Consider the following 12300-nt stretch of genomic DNA (forward strand, 5'->3'; position numbering starts at 1 on the left):
AAAGGGTTTCAAAATTCACTTTTTTGTCCTGGTTGAATTTTTTTTAATTTTTGACCCACCAGATTCAGATGCATTTGGAAAATACTGACAATATTACCTATCTGCATGCTGATTTTAGAGAAATAGTTTACACACTCTTACCAAACAAAGACCGTAAATAGGGGCTTGCAACACTTCCTTTCAAGGCTATGTTTGAACACTATAAAGCGTAAGAATCCAGAGGTCACTTGGATAATGATTGATAAGAGCTTGCAATGCTGTTTGCTAATCTGACTTTTGTGACCATCACCTAAAGTAAATTGAAGTTAGAGTTCTTCACTCCACTCGAAAAACTCACCTAAAATGATCACTAGCAAATCCGTGTTTCTCCTTCTTTTCTTGCCTTGTGCAGGTAAGGCATTTTATACGATGTGGGGTTTTTTCCATTATAATGAAATTTTGGGTTGTATTGTCATTTAAACTTTGAATGATTAGTCATTAGTCAATATCTGAATCTACTGGGTTCAACATGTTAGAAAGACTTCTATAATTGTCCATTAATCTTGGCACTGTAACTATTACCTTGGTCATATAGACATTCTTTGTACACTTCACAGTTACATGCCCCATTGTTCACAATATTACCAAAAATATAATTATATAGAATTTGATGTTTATTAAGATGGTAAACTGTCAAAGTGCATATTATTTATGTCATATCAGCTTTCTACATGGTACATTTAGTTTGGAAAAACATATCATTCATTTATTCGACTGTTGTATTTAATGCTCCAATCACAATTTAGGCACATATCATAGATGTCTAAAAAGTGATACTTTGGCACTTGCTTTAAAACAATGCTGTGTACATTTCTATGTTTATTTAATTTAATGTGTAATTTCATATTTTGTTGTATTAATATTTTTTAAATTTAAAATTAATATGTTTACCTTTTGTAAATTCATGCTGTGCATTTACACCATTTATGGTGGAAATGTAGAAAACAGAGACAGAATTGTGTTAATCTTATTACATTACATCAAAATTAACCCCTTAAGGGCCTTTTATTCTTATATCAGTTCTAGTGAAAGATGGGGGATTACAATTTTTAATTTACATTTTTTTACTACATTTAGTCCCCCCAAGGATACTTTAAAAGATAACCTTCCTTGCAAATTATTCCACCCAAAATAAAGCCTTCATTAAAAACTATGATTATAAAGCATTGCCCTTATCCCTAAAAAGGTTCTTTTCCATGGCTGCAATGTTAAAAAATCAGTTTGCAAACTTATATGCAACTCACCTGAGGTGAGTCATTCCCATTTATTGAGTGATGCATATTAACATTTGCTTGATGGACGCGGTCGAGTCCCATAACATTCCTATAACCCCTGAGGAGATAGAGGAAGTGGTCAACAAACTCCCCAACGGAAAGGCACCAGGGCCTAACGGCCTGACATACCTTTGTTATCGAACATTCCTACAAACCTTACTCCCCCATATGACGCGCTTCTCCCTTCTGGAAGGGGAATCTCTTCCCTCCACTCTCACTCATTCTTATATTACAGTAATCCCCAAGCCCGGAAAAGACGCGACAGAGTGTGCAAACTATAGGCCAATCGCTCTCCTTAACTCTGACTTAAAGATTTACACAAAGATCTTAGCGAACCGATTGCTCCCTCTACTCCCCCACATGATCCACAAGGATCAAGTAGGATTCATTCCGTGTCGCCAAGGAGGGGACAATACTAGGAGGACGATTGACTTAATAGAGGTCCTAAACTATTTGAAGGAACGTGCGCTCATATTGAGCTTAGACGCGGAAAAAGCATTTGACCAGCTGAACTGGTCCTTCATGTTCAAAACGTTGGAAGCCATAGGTCTCCGGGGCCAGTTCATGAATGCAATTGCAGGTCTCTACGCTAAACCCACAGCAACAATAAAATTCCCTCACGCTTTTTCTAGCCCTATAAACATTAAAAATGGTACCAGGCAGGGGTGCCCATTGTCTCCCCTCCTGTTTGTACTTTGTATAGAGCCCCTAGCAGCTATGATACGCCAAGATCCAAATATACGGGGGGCAATGGTGAACGGCAGAGAGTTCAAATTGTCACTATTTGCAGACGATGTCCTCCTTACCCTGACCCAACCACATACGTCCCTTCCAAACCTCCAGGCCCGCCTAAACCAATACAGTCTCTTGTCGGGGTATAAGGTTAACACCACCAAGACTGAAAATTTACCGCTCAACATGACATCACAAGAGGCAGACCTATTACCAGACAATTATAAGTTTCATTGGCAGACATCAGCTATTAAATATTTAGGTGTGAATATAACGCCGACTTATAGCACAATCTATGACCAGAACTTCCCAAATTTGTTTAAAGAAATACGGTTGCTGCTTAACAAGTGGAATTCTCTTCCAATATCACTCTTTGGAAGGATTGCGGCCATAGAAATGACCTTGCTCCCTAAACTACTTTATTTATTTGAAACCCTGCCTATTCCAGTGCCTCTAGGAGCCTTAAGATCGATGCAGAGTGCTTTCAACCGGTTTGTGTGGGCCCACAAGCGTCACAGGGTGGCAAAGTCTGTCTTACTTGCTCATAGATCTAAAGGAGGATTGTTGGTACCAGACCTAGTTAAATATTACTACCTACAAATTCGTACACTACCTACAAATTCGCCACTTATTGCAAACCCTGGAAAGCTCCGACACAGTCTCCAAGCCTACCCCTTTTGAATATCTATGTAAAACTACCACGCGCACTTCAGGACTCATCTCTGCCATCTATTTGATTCTTTTATATCCTGACCCCGCGGAGGCGGTATCACATTCTTACATGGCCAGGTGGGAACGGGTGGTGGGATCCCCGATCACGCAGGAGACCTGGTGTCGTATATGGCATTATGCAGCCAAATCATCGACATGCGCGGTTTACAAGGAGAATCAGTATAAGCTGTTATATTTCTGGTATCATACACCAGCGCAATTACATCAGATATTTCCAGAAACTCGGGACATTTTCTGGTGTTGCAAGGAGACAGATGGTGATTTACAACATATCTTCTGGTCTTGTGCAAATATCCAGCCATTTTGGGTGGAGGTCAGAGACCTGATTCATGATATACTTTCAATTTCGATTCCTCTCACCCCCTGTTCTACTTGCTTAACATAGCCCCGCAGCCTCTACCTAAGCTGTCCATGAGGTAAGCCTTACATATCGTTACGGCAGCCAAGTGCCTGATAGCACAACACTGGAAGGGGTCCCTCTTGGCAAGAGTGAGAGAGGTCCGGAGTATGGAATCTATGACTGCTTCAATGGATGATAAAATAGAGCTTTTCTCTAAGATCTGGGCCCCATGGGATGCATATTGGGCGAGTATTGTAAGCCAAAGAGATGATTGACCGGGAAGCAGACACAACTTATAGAGAGACTTCCACTTTTTCTCCTCCTCCCCTCTTTCCTTATGTATCCTTGTCTGGCGTCTCCCCCACGGTTTATTGGTTTGTTGTAATTTTGTTTCTTCGGCTCCGAACGAGCTCTTCTTTTTGTAATGACTACATGTACGATGTATATGATAGATACAATGCTGACTAGTGATCTATGTAACTAACGACCTAAGGTCAACCTTTTAAACTAATTGTTGGCTATTGTTGACCTTTTTTCTTTCTGGTATTGTTTATGATATCTAGATTTCTCATACAAGTATTGTGTAAAATATTTTAATTGAAATAAAAACACAGTTAAATGATATTCTGCTGTGTGGAACATTGAGAGAGAACTCTGTTACATCATTGGGTACTTAAAGTCATGTGATCAGGATGACATAATCAAAGGTCCTGTTACAACTGCAATGTGTACCCCATGTATGTATCTGATCACATGAAATTACAGCAGCCTCCATGGAGAATGGGAAGGAGTAGAAGTCCATGGAGGCTGCTGTGATTTCATGTGATCAGATACATGCATGGTGTGCAGTTTGCTAATGTTAGGAGGGCAAAGGACCTTAGATGATGTGACCCTTGTCAGATGGCATGCTGATAAGAGTCATAGGACATGTGGAGGAATAAATGGGAGGGGCCTTCTTAGCAGGACAAGCCTTCTCTGATATCAGGGAATATAACATAAAGTTGATTTACATGGATGTAAAGAAACAACTTTTAGCTAATATAAGGGTGTCAGTTAGTTAATAGGGACCTGTCACTAGCTGTATTTGTGAAAATGTGGTGACAGGTTCCCTTTAACCCTCTTTCTACAGTATTGTAGTTAATGGAGAATTTGCTATGTATCTATAACAGTGTGCTTCCAGCACGTGTCAGCACACGTTGAGGATTATTATATGGAAAATTCACATGAAAATTCGTATCCAATCCGCAAGTTTTTTATGCAGATTTCATGTGGATTTGTTTATTTATTGTTGTAGTTTTTTGTGTTTTATTATGCAGATCTTCTGCATGTGTTATTCTTATCAGTTTTGTTCTTATCAGTTTCACCTGATGTCATTTAAAAAATCTGCATCAAATCCGTCACCATCATGGTGCGTATTTGATGCAGATTTGGTGCAGATTTTCACTCTTCCATTGACTTCAATGTAAAAAAATGCATGCAAAATTTCATGCATACACACAAGAAAAGTAATATGTTCATTATTGTATTTTTAGCAATGAGCAACAATCCACATGGAATCTGCAAAATGTGCAGATAGCCTTATAGATCCTGCCAAATGACAGGTTCTGGAGTCTCATACAGACTTCAGGCTGCCATGTGAACGGATCGTTTCTCCCCAGTGACGTTATGGGAAGCAATGATATTATCCAAGATGCAGGTGCCCACATGCCACTGGCATTTCTCTGCCGTTGGCAGGTAAATGGTTAAAGGATGTCGGCTGTAGGTGCAGCCAAAGCCCACCATGTATGAAGAGGGCTCAGCCCCGTGAGCCCTCCTCCTACATCCTTGGAGCGATCATGAAGTACATGTAAGTCATATTGTGTTAAGGAGTTAGTTCACATTTCACCCATTGAGCCTTTTTCATTTATGTATTTATGTGGCCATTTATTTGGCCATGCAATGTAATGGAAAACTGTAAAAACAATGAACAAATGTGTTGAAATTGATGTAATCTACAGCCAAGACTCAAGCAGGGAATATAAACCCATCCGTCACTAAAACCTAGCCTTTACTTCAATTACTATTTTTCCCACACACTTTATTTAAGCCTCCGTTGTCATACCTAACTTATTCAGGGGGATAGTGATGTCATAGATAGTGATACATTTGAATTCTGATGTCGCTCATTCTCTTGCTCCACTCCCTCTCACACAAAGAGGGCAATACCACAAGCAACCCTCCCTTCTCAATATCTTTAAAACTCACTGCCCTATCTGGCTTAATAGTCGTAAGTAGTGTGATAAACTGGCTAGTCTCACTATCTGCACTAGGCTTTAAATTTTTGATATAAAAAATGGGACTAAAACCTAAAACAGCCACAACGATATAAAATGCAGTTTTCCTGTTTTCTCATTTGCTTTGTTTTTATGGCTTTCACAGTGCAGTCCAAATAACACATTCCCTCTATTCTTTGGGTGAGTGTCAGGATCTGAGGTAGTGGACCCACTGGAACACGGCGGACAATGACGTAAGCCGTCACCTGGGAACGGAATCTTAGTGGCACCTGGGATGCACTTGCTGCGGCAAGGTACCACCAGGTTGCTCCACAGGCGTGACTTTGCACGCAGTGTTGGCCAAGGCGTGGTACTAAGTTGTGAGGCAGAATCGTAGTTGGGGACAGGCAGGAGGTCGAGACAGGCAGCACAGTATCAACGTCAGGAACACAGCAGGAGGTCAGGACAGGCAGCACGGAGGCAATGTCAAGAACAGAACCGGGGTCACAACAGAAAATCAGAAATACAGCAAACTGCATGAAATAGCTTTCTCAGAGGCACTAGGCAAGATCTGGCGGGGAATGCTGGGAAAGGCCAGATTTTATCCAATTTCCTGGGAATGGCCAGCACCAATCAGCGGTGCGCTGGCCCTTTAAATCTTCGAGACAAGTTAAGGCAGCAGGGAGGGGAGCTAGGGACCGGAGAGAGGCACGGGTGTGCCCGCAACGCGGGTCACAGGGACACCTGTGACAGTAAGTACAATCAAGGAGATGCCAAATTTATATAGTTTTGTTATATCTTCCAACAAAAAACCTAGAATCTTTTGTTACAGGGAATTTTTTTGTGATCATTCTTATATTTTGATATATCAGGCAATTTAGGATGTGCTGATACCTAACATGTTTATGATTTTATTTGTTTATTTTTATATGGGTTCTGGGGAAATTAGAATTTTTGCAACTTTCTACACATATCTTTTTTTACTATTATTTTAGGCACATAGGGGCAGATTTATCAAGTGTCTGAAAGTCAGAATATTTCCAGTTGCCCAGGGCAACCAATCACAGCTGCCCTTTAAAATATTCATGAGCACTGGTAAAATGAAAACTGAGCTGTGATTGGTTGCCATGGGCAACTGGAAATATTCTGACTTTCAGACACTTGCTAAATCTGCCCCATAGTGTACGAATTACTCACAAAATATACTGCAATAATCATAGAATCGTTGTATATAAGGCAAGTCCATCAAGTCCAACTTTAAGAATTTCCCCATAATCCGTAATATTTTTGCTTTCCAGAAAGTCATCCATGCCTCTCTTGACCAACAACCTCCTGCCGCAGAGAGTTTCATAGTCTCACTGCTCTTACAGTATAGAACCTTTGTCTATGGTGATGGTAGAACCACCTCTCCTCTAGGCGTAGAGGATGCCCCCTTGTCTTGGTCACAGGCCTAGGTATAAAAAGTCGAACAAGAAAGTCCCAAATTCAAAGTTTGGAATAATTTCCTTTCAGAGAAACCATTATAACCTATCAATGCGGGAATACATTACCGAAAAAGAATATTTGTAAAATTCATGCTTTATTCAATATCTTATATTGAAAATAAATATAATACTACTCCACCATTGTTCCGTTTCCACCTATTATTAAAATTAGTATGGTTAGAGAGTTAATGCATGCATATTGTTAGGATAGCGAACAATACCTGCAGCAGTGAGCCCAGTGTTCCCCTCGCACCGACGGGCATTTCACAAATGCTTCTTCAGGAAACATGGAGGCTAGGTATAAAAAGATCTTTGGAGAGATCCTTGTACTGCCTGTTCAGATATTTGTAGATTGTAAAGAGGTCTCCCCTCAGATGTCTTTTTTCTAAACTGAATAACCCCAAATTTTGTAATCCCGCCATCCCCCTAATCTTGGTTGCTCTCCTCTGTACCTGTTCCAGTTCTACTGTGTCCTTTTAATACAATAGTTCCCAAAACTGTACACAATGGGGGTCATTTACTAAGGGCCCGATTCGCGTTTTCCCGACGTGTTACCTGAATATTTCCGATTTGCGACGATTTCCCCTGAATTGCCCCGGGATTTTGGTGCATGCGATCGGATTGTGGCGCATCGGTGCTGGCATGCACGCGACGGAAATGGGGGGGCATGGCCGAACGAAAACCCGACGGATTCGGAAAAACCTCCGCATTTAAAACAAAAAATCTGTTGCGGAGCTTGCACTTACCTTCACTCAGCCTGAGTCGGTGAACTCCAGCGCGTTCCGATGCTTTTCAGCGCAGCAGCGCCACCTGGTGGGCGTCGGAGGAACTACCTTAATAAATCCCGGACGGACCCGAATTCAGCGCAGAGAACGCGCCGCTGGATTGCGAATGGACCGTGTAAGTAAATCTGCCCCAATATTCCATATGTGGTCTGACCAGTGATTTGTATAAGGGCCATTAATGACAACCCTCTGTTTTCTATCAGTAAGCTAATTGCTTACCCAAATACACAGATTTTTCCCTAGTCCCAGCAGTCTCTTTTTATGTACCAACCTTTTATGTGGCACTGTATCAAATGCCTTGAAAAAGTCCAGATATACAACATCCACAGCCTCCCCCAGGTCCAGTATGGTACTCACCTGCTCATAGAAGCCAATAAGATTAGTCTGACAGGACCGATCTCTCATAAACCCATGCTGATGCTGGGTTATAAGGTTATGTACAGTGCGATACTCCAGGATAGAGCTCTAACAACTCTAACAAAACCCTTAAATATTTTCCCCACAACAGAAGTTAGACTCACATATCTGTAGTTTCCAGGATTTTCCTATTGTAGTGGTTGTGAGGCAGCACCACACCCCCTCCTTTGTTAAACTATTGACATTCCAAAGAGAATTTACATTATTCTTTATCATGTCATTGGCCATGGGATTTTCCTGGTTAAAGACAGTTGAGAAAGCAACATTCAATAGATTGGCCCTTTCCTCATCTCCCTCCACCATGACCCTCAGGTTATTTTTAAGAGGGCCCACACTCCGGTTTCGGTTTCTTATTATTTATATAATAGAAAAATAATTTGGGCTTATTTTTACTCTCCTTGGAAATATTTCTTTCAGTCTCTATTTTTGCTGCCTTTATCTGTCTTTTACAGAATTTATTTTTCTCTATATAATCCCATAACACCTCATTGCTTTTAGTATCTTGAACACCTTATCTTTCTCACTTACTGCTCGCCTTACAGTAACAGTTAACCACATTGGCTTTTTCTTGTTTCTCTTATACTTTTTCCTCTCTTGTTGGCTCCATGATTAGTTGTGACAGGTAATTGACATATGTTGTTGACAAAAACCTGCAGGTTTCTTTCCCCCAGTCAATATCGGGGTAATTAAAGTCCCCCATGATAAGTACTTCACCATGCTTTGAAGCTTTCACATCCATTTGACTTACCAGCAGTTCCTCTACTGCCTCCATTATATTTGGAACCTTATAACAATCCCTTAGTAATATTTAGGGCCCTTTTTTTAAAAATATGCGGCGGTTTCTCCGTATCTGTCGGGTTTCCGTTCGGCCACGCCCCCGATTACCGTCGCGTGCACGCCGGCGCCGATGCTCCACAATCCGATCTTGTGCGCCAAAAACCCGGGGCAATTCAGGGAAAATCGGCGCAAAACTGAAAAATTCGGGTAACCCGCCGTAAAAACGTGATATGGGCCCTTAGTAAATGACCCTCAATGTGAAAAAAAAGTGTTAAAAACTACTTGTTTATTTCCAAAAAGTCAAAAATAGACAAAAGTGAAAATACAGGAATGCACTAAAACAAAAAAAGCACAAGACAAAAGAACAACTCGTAGCAAGTGATGCATATAGCAGGCATTATAGCACGAGTAAGGTCTTAAATGCTGTAAATCCAAAATGCGTCACCTGCAGTTGTTAGTTTTTTTGTCTGGTGCATTTTGTTTGTGCCCATGCCTTGGTATTTTTCACCTATGTGTATTTTTTATCTTTTTGGAAATAAATTTGTCTTTTTTAACAGTTTTTCTTCTGGAGTGCTGAAACCACCTTTCTTATCTTTATGGAGCTTTTATACATGCCTTCTCCGCCATAAAATTGACGGAGAAAGCATAGTATATCTCCCACAGTGGGCAATTGTTAATAGGGTCTTACATAAGTATTAGATATATGAAGAGTTTGATCACAATCTGACAAAGTAATAAATTTAAATAATAGGTATATAACAGATTTTCACATCCATAGTAAACACAAAAATAAAAAAAAAGTTATTGCTTGTGGGAAGTGGGGAGGGACCACTGGTCTAACTGGGATACGGTTTATTTGATGTTTTTACTGATTAACAATTTTTTTTAAGTTTACAGTACACTAAACCATCCATAGGTCCTTAGGGACTGGTTGTTTAGTGTTCCAAAACCACTGTAGTTTTTTCATCAGGGCCCGCAAAAAAATAAAAAATATTTAATTACCTTGGTCACATTGATGTAATCATACCACTGTAGTACAGAGTGCCTTCACTATGCATGTGTCATAGGTACAGCACATGGGCAATAAAGCCCAGGCACAAGGTACACCAGATAATTTCGCAGAGCCTTATTGGACTCATCTTTTGTTTTATTTTATTTTTATAGCAGCCAGAGAGATGTAAAAGGTCGATTTGGGATACCAAACCACAGGTCCACAAGAATATGTAGTGTCACAAATTGCCTTTAAGTTCTCCTTAAATGCTATCAACAGAAAAAATACAAACATTGAATGTAGCAAATTTTGTTGCTATAGCTACTGTAATCAAATCTTAGAATAATATATTATTTACCAATGACAACTATTAGCAGAGGAACAACTTTTTTGGTGCTTTGAACTCATTCCTCCACCCAGGGTTGTGCATCAGAATGTGTCAGAATTTGGCAATTAATACAGTATGTGTTTATAGAACCTGAATCTAAAATGATTCAATTGCTGTAAATATTACTGGGTCAAAATATTTATTTAACTTTTTCTTTTACAGTTTTAAGTAATGAACTTGAAGCCTATGTAAAAACGGAAGGAGCATGGATGGCAGGTAGACAAAGAGAATTCTATACAACAGCCAACGATTTGGAGTGTGCAAAGAAGTGTGATGCAGAACAGAAGTTTATTTGTAGGTAAGTCATACATGTGGTGCACTAGGAGTTAAACTGACCGTACTGAAGCACATCTTCTCCTTTCCACAGGTGACATCAATAATTGTGTAAATGTGCAGTGCTAGTCAATTTATGAAGAAGTTAACTAAAGCATTAGCAGGCATGGGCACACTCTCAATGAACTGCTACGCTTATATGAGATTAAAATAGGAACTTCTCTAAAATGACAGGGTTTTCTAAAGACGTCATGTCACTATCTGCCGCTTCTAGACTCAGTTCAACCGTGTAATACAGAATGCTGTACATGAATGGAATTTGTATAAGGGATTTAGTTACACTGAAAAAAAGACACCATCTGACCTCCTATAGTTTAATGCAGTGCTCCTCAACCTTTTTGTATAGTCCACAAATACTCCATATCTAAAAACAAGCCATATAATTGTCCACATCAATGAAATGTCCAGTAGCCTCCCCTCATCAATGAAATGTCCAGCAGCCTCCCCTCATCAATGAAATGTCCAGCAGCCTCCCCTCATCAATGAAATGTCCAGCAGCCTCCCCTCATCAATGAAATGTCCAGCAGCCTCGCTCATTAATGTCTGCAGCAGCCTTCCTAACCCATAAATTAAATGTCCGCAGCAGTCATCCTTCACTAACGAAATGCTTGGCAACAGCGTCTACCCGTTGAAATGAAATGTCCATAGCAGGGCCCTCTCCCCAATAATAAATTTCCAGCAGCAGTCTCACCTCATTAATAAAAGGAACACAGCAGAGCCCCGCCATTATTATTATTATTTTTTTATTTAACTGTGTTTTTATTTAAAATAAAATGTTTTACACAATTTCCTTATAAAACATCCAGGTAGTGTTACCAATATAAGAAAAAGGCCAACAACAGCCAACAGAAGGTTTAAAAGATTAGCCTTAGATCATTGGTTACAAACATCCCGCCATTATTTTTAATATCCAAAGCCCTCAACTTTAATTAAATATCCCCAACAGAGCCCCCCCCCCCACCAATGCAATGTACCCAGCAGTGTTTCCGTCCATCAATAAAATGTCCCCAGCAGTGCACCCCCATTAATTTAAAATCCCCATCAGTGCCCTCCCATTAATATATTGTCCCTAGCAGTGCTCCCCCCATAAAATGTCCACAGCAGTGTTCCTTCCCATAAAATGTACCCAGTATTACTCATATAATGTCCCTATCAGTGCTCTCCCCCATTAATATAATGCCCCAGCAATGCTCCCCATTAATATAATTTCCCCAGCAGTGCTCCCCCGCAGAAAATCTCCTCAACAGTGCTCCCCCCATAAAATGACCCTCATCAGTGCCCCCCCCCCCGCCATAAAATGTCCTCAGTATTGCCCCCTTCCCCCCAATGAAATGTCCACAGCTTTGGCCGAGCTAAAAATAATAAAGTCAATACTTGCCTCTGGCGTTTCTCTTCACCCCACGGTCCCAACTTCTTCTCAATTCAGCTTCCTGGCAGTGCAGGCAGAGGCACCTCTGTGATTTCTTCCGGCACACACCCGCTATGATGCCAGGCCGCACCAGCCGCTGCTGACATCATAACAGGTGCATGCGGACAGAGAGTATAGACATGTCTCTGCCTGCACTACCTGGAAACTGAATTAGTAAGAAGCCGGAGCCACAGGGTGAAGAGAAGCGCCGGAGGTAAGTACCCATTTTTTTTTTCTAAATTTTTTGGCTGCGGCCCCAGAGCGTGTGTTCCACCGCCTGGTCTCAGGTTACATTTCTATAATCTCTTTTTTTCAGTTATAGATATTTTTTAGTCACTAAAGGTGGTT

At 40.6% G+C, this 12300-nt stretch overlaps 1 protein-coding gene across 1 annotated transcript in view; it reads left to right on the forward strand.

Annotated features, from left to right (window-relative positions):
* The first annotated feature begins 242 nt into the window (after positions 1-242).
* PLG (plasminogen) overlaps positions 243-12300 on the forward strand; it is a 56301-nt gene continuing 44243 nt past the window's right edge. The window contains exons 1-2 of the mRNA XM_072141312.1: positions 243-391; positions 10374-10509. Of these exons, the coding sequence (XP_071997413.1) occupies positions 343-391; positions 10374-10509 (185 nt within the window). The 5' untranslated portion in view covers positions 243-342. The remainder of the gene's footprint in view (positions 392-10373; positions 10510-12300) is intronic.

The sequence above is a fragment of the Engystomops pustulosus genome, chromosome 3 (assembly GCF_040894005.1).
Source record: "Engystomops pustulosus chromosome 3, aEngPut4.maternal, whole genome shotgun sequence".
In the NCBI taxonomy this organism is placed as follows: Eukaryota; Metazoa; Chordata; class Amphibia; order Anura; family Leptodactylidae; genus Engystomops; species Engystomops pustulosus.